This window comes from Microtus oregoni, unplaced genomic scaffold (assembly GCF_018167655.1).
Source record: "Microtus oregoni isolate MIOR12 unplaced genomic scaffold, Mior012 000060F_ref0000265, whole genome shotgun sequence".
NCBI classification, from domain to species: Eukaryota; Metazoa; Chordata; class Mammalia; order Rodentia; family Cricetidae; genus Microtus; species Microtus oregoni.
In genome coordinates, this window is record NW_024543870.1 from 1,664,155 (window position 1) to 1,678,226 (window position 14,072).

The 14,072-nt window shown below is 40.2% G+C and overlaps 1 protein-coding gene across 3 annotated transcripts in view; it reads right to left on the bottom strand.

Moving 5' to 3' along the window:
• The window catches only part of LOC121439348 (integral membrane protein GPR155), a 39,295-nt gene that overhangs the window by 23,388 nt on the left and 1,835 nt on the right, over positions 1 to 14,072 (bottom strand). For 2 of the 3 annotated variants that reach the window (XM_041639850.1, XM_041639852.1), the window contains exons 2-5: positions 12,078 to 12,227; positions 11,110 to 11,594; positions 2,987 to 3,386; positions 555 to 720 (exon numbers count right to left, since the gene is read on the bottom strand). In XM_041639850.1, the coding sequence (XP_041495784.1) occupies positions 555 to 720; positions 2,987 to 3,386; positions 11,110 to 11,563 (1,020 nt within the window). In that variant the 5' untranslated portion in view covers positions 11,564 to 11,594; positions 12,078 to 12,227. Of the gene's footprint in view, positions 1 to 554; positions 721 to 2,986; positions 3,387 to 11,109; positions 11,595 to 12,077; positions 12,331 to 14,072 lie in introns of those variants that run through there. The other variant, XM_041639851.1, reaches the window with a different exon arrangement.

The window sequence follows — 14,072 nt, forward strand, 5'->3', positions numbered from 1 at the left end:
CTAAATCTATGAACAGCTTTCTTCCATGCTACTTCACAGACTATGGGAAAAAGTCAACAAAAAATAATTACCAAACATTATATTGATTAATTAATTAATGGGACTGTCCCTCATGTTACATTTCAGAACCCCTAAATACAATATACATAGACACCATTAATTTACCAACTTTCTCTAGTGTATTGTGGGATATTTTCTTGTGGTGACTGGATTACAATGAATGATTTTTTCTCCTCAAAATCCCAAAAGTCACTCCCTATAAATAACTTTGAAGCTTAATTATAAGCATAGCTGCAAAGTATTTGAAACAAAACAAAACAAAGACTAATAAAAAAAAGTCTGGGTTTAAGAAAAAGAAGAACAGCATAGATGATTAAGGTTCCCATATTAATAACTATGGTTATATAATGTTATGGAATAGGCTTTATTTACGGGGCAGCAGCTTAGAAAGCTCCAATTCTCATTAGAAGAATGTTGCCTTCTGCATTTTACAGCTTCCCTTTGCTCTTCACCACAGAAACCGCCCAGCTTAGAAGAAAACAGTGCATACATACAATCTCTACTTCCATGTTGAACTGGGTTGCAAAGATAGCCACGCCTGGGGCTACGGGGAAGACGCCATAGAGAAAGGCGTAATTCGACAAACTCGTATGGTTCACTACACTGTCTCCCTTGTCCAGGAGTTCCACCATCTCTCTGCACAGAAGGGGCAGCACCAGGCTGGAGAAAGAAGGGATACAGAATGTACTAAACATCAGTGCCTGTCTGTCCCTGCTAGTAACTGCACTAGTGAATTTGCAATTTTGTCATTATCTTCTTCCTGCCCAAAAGGCATTTATTTTTTCATGCATATATCCTATTGCTGTTGGACATTTTGTTGAAAGTCAGGAGTTCAGCTAGGAGCCATTTCAAGAACAATGCCCCGTAATATTTCAAACGTTAGGGAATATCAAGGGGAAAACAGATTTTTACAAATATTTTTGCAAAAAAAAAAGCATTTTAAAATTATAGCTACTTCCTTGCTTTTTCTATTGGTTAATTGAAACGTGAAATGAAAAAGAGGTTGAAAATCTTCGGAACTCCCCTTAAGAAAATTTCTAAACTTTGGGGGTAAAAAAAGCTAAACTTTGTAATTGAGTGTTGAATGGTTCAATTAATGACAACAATGTAGCCCAATAAAATTCTAAAAAACAATAGAAAAGTATCTTAATAATTAGTTCTTGAGATTGTAAACAAAAGGAAAGACTCAGCTGAGGGGGAAGGGGAACTGAAACAACTCCCTGGAGCAGAACACAAAGGAAAGCCCGGTCTGGGGGCAGGGGACGCTATTATTAGTGTCCTCACAGTTCTGTGGAAAAGATAGCACAGTCACCTAGGCACTAGGCTTGCCTTCAGAAAAAACAAGCTGGTACATTGTCACAGCAGAGCCTAGAGAGGTCCGCTGGGATTACGCATGCGTGTACGTGCACAGGTGTGCCTGTGGAGGCCAAAGGTTGACACTGGCTGTCATCCTCATTTGCTTGCTACCTTATTTTTGAGAAAAGATCACTCACTGACCCTGCAATGCACCACTCTGGCTAGGCTGGCCGGCCAGGAAGCCCAGGGAATCTTCCTGTTCCCACCCTCCCAGGGCTGGAATTACAGGCACGAACCGCTGTGTAGGTTTTTACATACCTGCTACAGGACCAAACTCATGTTCTCGTGCATGCTTGTATAACAAACACTTTACAAACTGAACTCATGAATAAGCCCTAGCTGTTTGTTGTCATGCAGCGAAGGCACTGTAATTCCTTTTTATAAATTGATATATGTATGTATTTATTTTATGTGTATGGTTGTATTGCCTGCTTGTATTTCTGCTCATCGTGTGCATGCATTGCCCACAGAGTCCAGAAGAGGGAGTTAGATCTCCCTGGAATTGGAGTTACAGATGGTTGTAGGCTACCATGTGGGTCCTGGAGATCAAACCCTGGTTGTCTGAAAGAAGAGTCTGAGACATCTCTCTAGTTCCTAATTTTTTTTTTTAATTTTCAAAAAGAATCAAATATCTAATAAGAATAAGAGACCTTGAAAATGTAATTAACACTGAAATTACAATATTATCATTATTGAAACAATAGTACAGTAGAAATACTCATATACTCTGAAGAATATATTACTACCAAAAATATTTTCCAGAACTATTTATTTTTATTTATTTTGGAAATATAAAAGTATAACATCATCCTAGTCCTATGAATTCAACTCATAGTTTTTTATATAAAAAATTTAAGCATGCTCTAAGCATTTTGGGTAATATTGCAGTAAAATTATGTCAACTCCATGGCTGACAAGCCAATAAACTGAAGAACTATTAACTAAAAAGTATTTCTACCATAATGTTGTTCCAATGATAATATGTCTAAAAATGTTTATATTGGCTTACCTATACTGAGAACATTCAATCAAACTCACTATTACTGAATAGATTCCCAAATTCTTTAAAAAAGGTGTATGTTAAAAATTATTCTTAAACAATAAGATGCTTTTACTTTATGATTTTTAATGGACTTAGAAATTTTGCAAAATTATTTTGAAATCATGATCTCGGAAGGTGGTACAGCCCAGTGGTAGAACAGTTACCTAGCATGTACAAGGCTCTGGGTTTGATGTCCTGAAATTATAAAAATTGATTAAGTATGATTTTACTGAGACATTGAAATTATTAAGTAAACCTTACCCAAAAGTAAAACAGGGGGGAAAAGCCCAAAGTAAAACTGATAATCTTTGTATTCTGACAGTAAAATAGAAAAAAATAAACTGCATGCCTTAGGAAGGAAATATTTTTTTTACAATACCCAAATAGCCCATTTCCCTTTAAATCACAACCATAAAAGTAAGAATCAACGTTTAAAGGGAAAAATAGGTGCAAGACAACCCAATGAATTGGCTAAAGAGTTTGTTTGTTCCCAAACTAGAATTTCCAGAATCAATAAGCAAAACTTACAGTTTGGCTGTGATGAGAACGGTAAGCACCACAAACGCCGATTTCTTCAGCCGCTTTATCTTCCCCACCATTGTCAGACCAAGGTAGAACAAGGCCGATCCAGAGAAAGAATTGGCAAGTCCATCCAGAAAGTTCTCCATATACACAGGGATCTTTTTATCAAGAATAAAATTGAAGGCAATGCCGACAAAGACCATAAATACGATCGGGTTCTGTAACACATGTAGAAATCCTAGTCCCACAATTTTTACTTTATTTTGAGAAGCATTCTGAGTGTCTTTTGACTTCTGGATTTCACAGAAGATAAACCCTATGGGGTTTAACATCATAAGAGATATTGGTGCCACCAAATAAATGTACTGGAGATATTCTGGGTATGTAGTTTGATACAGAGCTTCAACTGTAAAAAAAGAATACTGGTTTTAAAATATTACTACAGAATTATATAAATATGCGTATATCATTTCTGTGCTTGTTTATTATATTGAAAATTCGTCTAAATAGTAATGAACAACCCCATTCACTTATTTTTAGAAAGGCAAATTTTAGTAATAAAACTGACAAGGAAGAAAAACTCACTACATTAAGTACCATCCAGTTTATAAAATAACAACTTTAAATTATGTTTTATAAAAACTTAACTATTTTTCAATACAGGGATTTAAAATGAATCTCTAAGGCAAGAGCTGTAAAATTTTTAAAAGAGCAATGCAAAGATAAATCTGTATAAGGTATTTGCTTGAACTCAGTGGAGCAAGCATCTTCATTGGTGTGCTATGGCAGGAGTCAGATGGCAGTAGGTGGGGAGAGAGCATGCTCAGAAACTCCACAGCACTGGAGTCCACACTCCACGGGGAAAGATGGAGAGACGTGAGGCAGCTGACAGAATAGGGCAGGGGCCTGAGGCACCTCTGAATTACAGCTGGAAGTTCGAAGTTTCTAGTCAGATGTGAACGATCAAGTTTATATTTTCCAGATGTGGTCTAGGACATGGCCATGTGAGCTGGCAGCTGACAGGGAGAAAAGACTTCCCTGGAGATGAGGAGGCCAGAGAATTGAGAGGGCAGAGAATCCAGTGGGTAGCCGAGGAGGACGCTAATGTCACGTGAAAAAGGCAAACTTGGTAATGGAGATGAGAGTCAGACATTAAAGTCTGCAGGGGGTGGGAGGGAATGACGAGAATGGAGAGCAATGATTGACATCCACTTCAACAGTCGTCAGCAAGACATCAGCCAACGATGCCCTTGCCATATGGGGCAGGTAGGCTGTGAGGAAATGAAAGCAGGGAATGCTTCCAGAAAGACCAGAGAAGCCGCTAAAGCCAGGACAGAAGGCTGGACCTGGAAAGCTTTTGGAGGGTTACCACACAATGTGTAAGTACATGTTTTTGTCTGCTTGGTTTTGCCTTTAGAGACAGGGTTTCTCAGTGGTCGGAGCAGTCCTGGAACTCACTCTGTAGACCATGCTGGCCTTGAACTCACAGAGATCCACCTGCCTCTGCCTCCTGAGTGCTGGGATTAAAGGCCTGTACCACCACCACCTGGCTAGTAACTACACATTCTTAAGAAAACAAAGCATCACTTTTTCTCAGCATGTTCCCAAAGAGCCTGTTACTCACTGAAGAACGAGGCTGTATAAAACAAAAACAAAACAAAACCCGCTGTGAGATTAACTCGTGCTATATTTGGAGGGTGACATGAGGGGCTTTTAGAGAGTCTGAGAAGACATGATGACTCGGGAACTTAGCTGCCACAGAAGATGCTTTCTTGGTGGGGGAAGTTGGTGGGGGTTACACTTCTAGCAGTTCCAGAAGGCGAAGACTGAGGACCTATCCAGCTGGAAGTATATAAGAGCTCATTCCTAATGGATGCGAAGTTGAGAAATAAACAGCCACAATCATTCCAAGGAGAGAGGCAATCATGTGAAAATAACGTAGATCGAGTTTCTTCATTTACACTAAGATAAAGTAACACAAGTAGGAAAACATATTTGTTTACCTCCTCAGCATTCCTAAGTTCAGTTAATGTCAGACACATGCCCCGCTGAAGTTATGTAATAGATTATATAACCACAGAACCTCACCTTGATCTCATTAGCTACACTTACTTTTTATAAGACTCAAATCATTTTTCTCCCAGTGAAGCACACACATAGGTCTGAACGTCTCCAAAATAGAGCAGAGGTTAAACGCGTTTGATTGCATAAAAACCCCATCGGTTCTCTTCGCTGATTTCTATATGAGATGCGCCGGTTTACGACTCGGAGGCTGCCTCCCCTGTTTCCTGGGGCTTGTTTAAGTGAAAAGCCCCATCTTGATAATTACTCTTGGGAAGCTACACTTCTTAGGTAATCCCGTCTCTAGAAAAAAGGTGTCCGTACCTGCCCACCACTTTGGTTTCTTAAGAGGAGTATATATTTGGAGAATGCTCTGCACTTTCAACCTGGGTCTAAGAATTTTTCCTAAGTGGCCACAATGCAATGCAAAAGTGTTTTCTGTGGCAACCTCCATCTTTAGCTTCACACTCTACTCAAAGCCCGTTATACTGACTGATTGCTTATGTCTAGAAATTTCCATTCCTGACACATCACTGATGGCTACCATCTTTCTCTCCCTCGCTCCCTCCCTCTCTCCATCCTTCCCTCTCTCTCAAGAATGCAATGCAAGTCTGAGCAGCAATCTTCCATTGCTATTGCTAGGCCCATCAATACAGCAGCACCCCCTTCCTTCCTCTGTTCCTCTGGCTCCTTACAGGCCCATCCAGTTATCCATGGGTAACAAGAACAGTTAAGCAACCTCATCATTTCTACAGGGCATGACTAGTCTGTCTTACTAGCTGCTGTCAAGCTCTCGGCGTGCCGACTTTATACATTAAACCCGATCATAGGTAGATATGGATAAGACAACATTACATATATGTACATAGTTGAGAATCTTATTACTCAGGATGCTGAGGCAAGAGCTGCTGCTGGGAGTTTATGGCCTACTATATATAGGAGTCGGAAGAGGAATCTTGACATGCTCTGTCAGATACGGGGGACTACTGCCCTTCCTTCCTACAGGGTCTTTTGAATTCTCTCCTCTTGATTCTTACTCCTATTAGTTAAAAGTCTGAAAATTAGGTTATTGGTATATCCACTAACCAGTGTTCTTTAGTGTTTTCTCAACCACTCCTTTCATCTATATTATTAACTCCAGAAAGTGCCATCAAATCTCAAATGTGGGGGCTGGAGAGATGGCTCAGAGGTTAAGAGCATTGCCTGTTCTTCCAAAGGTCCTTAGTTCAATTCCCAGCAACCACATGGTGGCTCACAACCATCTGTAATGGGGTCTGGTGCCCTCTTCTGGCCTGCAGGCATACACACAGAAAGAATATTGTATACAAAATAAATAAATAATAAATATAAAAAAATAAATCTCAAATGTGCAGAGCTTTCAAAAAAATTAGTATTTTTCTATCATTTCTGTCACTCATCATGGCTTTCTTTTAATGAGCACAACCAGTCCCCATAATGGTCTTCCTACTTAACCAACACATCTTTTATTACTCCATAAAGCAAAGACTACATCTACCAGAGCCATAGCACAGGTACAGTCAACAAACACTATATCCATAAACACAAGCTTCACTTGTAGACCATGCCTCTTGCCTTCTATTTAAGGACAGTCTCTGGGACTCATTCTGTCAAGTCTTCAACCTACATTATTAAATCTCACCCTCTCCGGAACACTCCGATACTCTGCTTTATATCAACGACACCTCAAGAAAGTGCCAGAAGGCATTGTTCTATAACACACATACCCCACCCAACACGGAGCTGAACAGATCCGATGAACAGAATTAGCTGATACATCAACGAATGCTAAGGGTTTCAGATACAGTAAAAACGTATTTTGCATCACACAGCAATTTACATCTGTTGTTGGATAATCTAGTTCTTTGTGGATCCATATTTTATTTTAAAAATTATCACCTTAATTAGCCTTTTTTTGATGCATGTGGTGTGTGTACATTTTCATGCTGCCTTTGAACTCCCAGCAGTCCCTCTTGCTTCAGCCTCCTGAATAACAGGATTATCAAATTATTTTAAATTGGCCAATAGAAATCACATGTGTTACATACATGTTACTTTGAAATGTACATGTTTTGGAACGGTTAAACTAAGCTCACCCGCATACATATTTCCTTACGTAATTTTTAATGATGTGAATTCTTATATTGTTATTAACTGTATTCACTACGTTGTACAATAGGTCTCTTGAAGTTACTCCTTCTACCTAACTGAAATTCCATGTTTTTTTTTTTTCCCTTTTTACGCATTGAGAATATTTATAAAGCAGGTCACAATGAGCGTCTTCTAACTCAGCTGAATGAGTGTGTAAGGACAGGAGAATGTCTAGTGGGAGAGCAAATCATCGTGATTAAATCAATACTTATTAATTTACCAGGAGAAAGGGGTTCGGCATGGGAATTTTAGTCTCTTTTGCCACTCATTTCCATAATTACTTAACATTCCATCTTCACAAACTGGCAGTTAGCAACCTTTTGTTAGCAACCTGAAGACAATCTTTCAAATCGGAAAGGGAAATACACATGAATACAGTGACCTATAGCAGCTAAAATTAGATTTATAATCACTACATCAACTATTAAGTCCTAATTAATTAATGATTATAAATAAGGCTCTTAGAGGGAGGGGGAATCCCATTATGAGGAGTTATTATATGGCTTGGAAGAACTAAGATAAAATTAGCCACCCACTGTGACTCCTATTTTGATTCCTGCAGGGTTTCAATCTCTAGCAAATAACACACAGACCCTGACAAGACCATCCCATTATTTAATGGCGTAGAGCTAAATGGCTTCATCTCCATTGTGTTTACAGCTCAAGCACCAGGGCATAATTACGATTAGTCAGGGTACTTATGCTATCAGCATTGTTTGAAGAATAAATTATAGGACTTAACTATGCCCTATTAGTATCTTTTAATGACAGAGGCAGGGAGTCATTCTGATCTGCTGGAACCAGCCTTTCCCCTTGGTGGATTCCTGGTTTCTTCTCACACCTGGATTTTTAAGAGCACTTTTGGAAAGAACTGTCCTAAAAGACAGTAAGCTTTTTCTCGTCTCCAATCCACTTGACTCTAGTGTTAGAAACGACACAGCAATACAGCATTATTTATTTCCTAAACACCATGGTCATTGTACAGAGAAGAGATACAGTCATCTCCTCTTTATTCACTAACTCATCTGTCTGCTCTCCACGCCAGCATCTCCCCTGTAAACTGGGCAGATGAGGAACAAATGCAGCCCTAAGCAGAGTGTTTCATCTAATTCATTAGCAACACTTCTCTTTGAACACGACAGTGGGAATTCCTAGGAGAAGAAGAAAGGTCTCCCGGGTGACTGTTGTCTGCTCACCATGGACAAGAGCGGAAGACAGATGGATACAGACTGCACTCACAAATACCCCACTGGGGAGCAGACACATGACGTAATGTTCTCTCTGTACACATCTCCCATTTTACAAGTAGATGAGAAAACGTCTATATGACTGGTTTTTAATAAAGCTATAGTCCACAGCCTGGTGTTACAAGAGCTATTATCTGTGAGTAAAGCAAACAGAGATTATAATCCCAAATTGCACAACACATTCATCAAGGAAACTCAGGCTGCTATGCTTCGAGGAACTTCACTAGTACCACATTTACTATATAAAGTGGAAGGTAAGAAAAGCCGTAATGAAATGGCTGGGTAAATATATTTTTAATTTGGAAAGCGTCTTAGTAGGAAAAGTAAGTCATCCAGTAGCTTTTTTCCATGTCTACTCTTTCTTTCCCCTTTGTGGGTTCATGTATCTGTGTGTGCATTCAGAGACCAGAGGAGGAAGTCTGGAGTCCTTCTCCATCTCTCTCCACCATATTTTAGAGACAGGTCTCTCACTAAACCTGAGGCTCCTTTCAGTTAGGCTGAGTGGCCAGTGAGTTCCAGAGCCCACCTGGTCCTGCCTCCCAGCACTGGGGTTCTAGGTAGGAAAGTCCTGTCTGACTTTTTTTATTTCTTCAAGCTGGTAAAGAATCATGTTTATTAAGGGCGAGGAAACACACACATAGAGCAAGCACACAGACTGGAAGACCTTTCACAAAGAAGAGGGTATAGGAAGCTAGACCCTCGTACCTGGTCTTTGAGTGGATGCTCGGGGTTTGAACTCAGGTCTCCCCGCTTTTGCAGCACGCTCTCTTACTAAGCTACCTCTCTAGCCCTGCCCCCCACCCCGAACAGACTGTAAAGGCAAAAACATCTGATTCTGTTCTGAAACTACTAAATTACAAAGGTTGGTCAGGTCTTCTAAGATAGACTTAGCCTGTTATGTAACAGTGTGGCATGAGAGAGTGCCTGGGATTTAGAACCAGAAAGCCTAGAGCTGGGTCTCAGGCACATGTTAGCTGTGTGACCCAGCTTAAAACAATCCTGTAACCCTGTCTCCTTAGTTGAAAGTGATAACATCCACCCTCTTCAAATAATAAAGTCCCCTGTAAAGTCTAAAATTACAAATGTTAGTTCTCTTTATAAACTCACTAGTCTATAAAAGCATGAAACTATATACGTCTAGTTCATGTCTAAAATAAGAGCAATATTTATCGAATACTTAGCACTATCGCGACAAGCCACTCCTGGAGTCTTTAGCCTACAAATCCGTGACCAGACTTCATTCTTAGTGCTCTGAAGGACATGGACAAACATTAACTTCTGCGGTGTGATTTCAACTTAAACTTTAGTAACTGTAAAGGGATGTCTATAGGGCTCCTACTTAAAGACCCATTGGCTAAGAGTCTTGTTTTACCTCTCTTCAGGCTCCTGGTTACTCCGTGATGTTTGATGGCTTTGGTATTTTTCCATGGCTAAAGTCAGGAGAGGTGAACGGTATAGTTCTCTACAGACTTTTTGGTGTCAGTGATGAAATGGCTTTGGGGAGGAGGATGGGGTAAAATGACTGAGACCTGAGAGTTCACAGAAGGTTTCAATTGTACAATTTAATATTCCACTGGATCTCTGCTCTGAAGGTATATCATCAGAGAAGCCTTAACTCATCACTCTGCCACGGGACAATCTCCTCACACCCGGCCCTTATTTATTCTGCCGGTCCCTGCCAACGTTTGGTATGATCTTAGTTTCAACGATAACTTTATTTCTCCATTAAAATATGAACTCAGCATGTTTGAGAACTTTGCTCCCAGGCCACTTCCTAGCATTGGCGTGTTGCACCCGCGCACAAGAAACTGAGTGGATACGGACACAACAGTGCCCACGCTGTGCTGCGTGTCAAAAGCAATGCAACTTGCATTCTTAAATATTAACAACTAGTGTCTAGGAATGGGGGTATATCCTGGAAAACAAAATATATTTCCTCTCAAGAAACCACAGCATCCCAAATTAGTGTGCTTACTATTTTACCAGACAATATAAAATTGGGTTGTGTACAGATCTGCAGACTCAATGTGTTTTTACCACTTTGGTCCTTAAACAAGAATTGAACTTCAGCATAAATATACTGGAAACTCAAATAACAAACTCAAAACAAATTTTACTGTAAAATAACCTATATATTCTAAAGCATAAGAACAAGAATGGTGTGGGAAAGCCACTGACGGCATAAATCCCCACTGCTGGCATGTTGTGATGAGTACTTTAGGAAAATAAGAAGTTTTTAAAACATAATTTAAATCAGACTGCGATCCCTTCAAGAAACTATATTTCTTTATATGAGATAATTGAGAAGAAATAGAATACTACTAGAAAGATTATCCCCTACGGTATTAGAATATAGCAATTTATTTTAGGTAGATAATTAAGTGATCCTTAAAACTCTAAAATTAAAGAAAAAATATTCTAATTTTAGACAGCTTTAAGAAAAAAATGGTGGGTTGGTGGGAGGGTCTGTGAGGAATTGTGGCAGGGGAAAATTGTAATGAGAATATATTGTGTGAAAAATTTCAATTAAACAAACAATGAAAGATTTCCTAAAGACAAGAATAAGAATATGTTACTAACAAATGCTTAGATGCTTATGTTACCACATAAAATGCTTGAATTTTTTTTAATTTAAGAATAAAAATAACTTACCTATAGGATATCCCAATGCAAAGTCATTACTTTGTGTAGCAAAAATAGGGAACAGTCCAGCTTTGCTAAACCGGCTCTCGGGACTGGCAACCAATAAGGTCAATATGCATACGATGAAAAACACAGAGGCTTTTCCAATTAAGATACTATAGAGGAAAGCCCAATCCACATTGGAAAAATTAAGTACAACCATATTTTTGAATAGTAAAGCTGGCAGGGCAAATCTGGAGACGAAATTTCCCAGGCCTTTGGCCTGTGTCGATGTGATGACATTGGCCCTCCCTGCTATGTAGCCACAAAGGACTATGCCAAAGCATTCCAGCAAGGCTGGGAAAAGCCTTGTGATTGACATCGAAGGTGGGTCATTGGTGGAATTGAATCCATGAGCTGCCGTTGCAGACAGAGTCTCGTTAATGGCAAGGGTTGAGTTCTCTGCTGAAAAATGAGAATCCATTTTCTCTCTCCTTTCACCTCCAACTAGGTCTCTGGGGGGAAAAAAGAAAAGAAAATTCAGTGCTACAACTAACCAGAGTAGAGAATGAAATGGAGCGCTGCAAACCTGGGCTTATTTACATATTAAATAGCCAAATAAATGTGCACACTCTCTTCAAATCCAACGGGATGCGTGGGGGGCAGAGAAGACAAGAGAAAAGAGGCAGGGGAGGTACTTCACTCTCAAAGGTAGGTCAGTTCAAAGCATTCGTGTTACCATTCTGCTTTTCAGTGCCCACAAACGTTACAGCTGCAGTCACGCCCTGTGGTTCTCTGCGGGCATCCACAGTCCACCTCCATCTAGTGGCCAAGAGGAGCAGACTCAGTGTCTACAAAGGACCGACTTGCACCCAGAGTCTCTAGAAACTTCGGACGTCCTCACGGGTAGATGAAGGAGTCACACTGGAACCAGAAGTCTCTTCTAACCTGTGGTCCCGCTTGAGCCTTAGGGAGAATCATCGCAGGGCAGCACTTACCAACTTGAACCCGAAACTTAACGTCTTCCACTTCACTTTATCATCTGTGAAGCGGCAATATCAGGAGAGTCCTTTGGCTCCAATCACATCCGGCACCCGGCAATCGCTTAACCAAAGCTGAATATCACTTTCGGTAGAGTACGAGGGAACCTTTGAGAGAGAAAGTGATTAGAAGACGTCAGCGCACCAGGCTCCCCTTAGTTCGTTTTACGTAAGCACACACACTGACCTACAGTTCCTCGGGGCCACAGGGGGCTTTACACACGTAGCTCGCTCTAAAATGTGCTCTGACATTTGCACTGCCCACATAATGAACACTTAACCACTCTCCAACTCAACCATACGGTTCAGGAATCATTTCGTCGGGTGAGGTGTCTTTAATAACATAGTTAGGCATATTTTTTTTTTTCTCAAATAAAATCATGGTCCTTCCCTTAGTCTGCTTTTCTCGGCTTGTTTATCCCAATGCCTCGCAACGACTGTCTCCTTTACCAAACTTGAAATGTCACAGAAGCAAAGACCACACATGTCTCTCCACACTCTTGTGTCCCTAATATCTGGCACATAGGAAGCACTGGGGGAGAGGGGCTAGATTCATTGAAAATTCCACTAAATTCATTAAACAACAACCTGTTCTTACATCAACCTCTTCTCTCATTGCCCGTTCTCTCTTGGGTACTATCAAGTCCATGAGTGAACAATCTCTCTTTCCACGTGATAAATGCTTTTCACAGCAGCAACAGCCCCGAACACAGACTGTTTCCTAAAACGTTATAAAGATGTTCATGAGGTTTTTAAGGACCAACTTCTGTGGGCTAAGGTGGCAGCTGATAGACTCCCCTCCTCTTGCTGCCAGGGACACAATGCGCACAAACTTTAGATAATTCTCAGATGACTCGTTTTTTTTTATAGTAATTTGGAATTAATATGATGGTAATTGCCAATTTCTAAGTGATTATTCTAGGTTTCCCATGTAAAGACAGGGGAACATCTGGTGTCTCCTGCAATTTACAAAGCTTGGCTAAATTCTTGAACACCCACATCACATTCAAAACACTGGGGTGACAGAGCAAAGATCATCAATTGATACCCGGGTTGTGTAAGAGAATATTTCCTGTGCTGCTCCCTATAAGCCAAACCCTTGGAAAAACCTTACATCTCACTGGGACTAAGACAAGCATTTCTTTTTTTCTGCCAGGATTAAACAAGAGTAATCAATAGAAATCAGTCCTACAATGTTCACCAAATTTTGAGTTTTACCGAATTACACTGATTGGTACAGAGAGGTTCTGGTTGGTATACATAGCCAGGCATTGGTTGGTATACATAGAGAAGTTCTAGTTTGTACATATGCCAGGTTCTGGTTGGGACACATAGCCAGGTTCTGGCTGGTCACATAGCCAGGTTCTGGTTGGTACACATAGCCAGGTTCTGGTTGGGACACATAGCCAGGTATTAGTTGGGACACATAGACAGATTCTGGTTGTTACACATGGTAACCCTTGAAGGATTTGATCAGCAATCAGATTTGAGTATTAGACAATGGAGCCCTTAAGAAATGTGTACTTTGTAGTGTGTACTTTGGAAAGGCGGTGAGAATCTGGCCTAGACTTTTGATGCTTTCTCCAAGTTTCCTATATTTCTTTACTTGGATAATCCATAATCCCTATTTGGACCACATAAGAACAACAGTGTAGCTGTATATTTTTTAAAATATCAATCTTAATTAGCAATAGTTAAGTGAAAAGACTAACAGACTTTGAGCCTTAACCTGGATCAATACTTTGCCTCCCTCAGTCGGTTTCCTTAACTGCAAAATGAGCAGGGAAACGTCCTGAGGGAGATACTATATAGAAAAGATATTTAGTTCACAGCTTATCACAGAATAGGCCTTCAAGAAATGGCAACAACAGTCCTAGTACCAAGTGTGGTGTCCCACGCTAGAAACCCAGCACTGGAAGACAGGCAGAAGGACCACAAGCTCAAAGCTAGCCG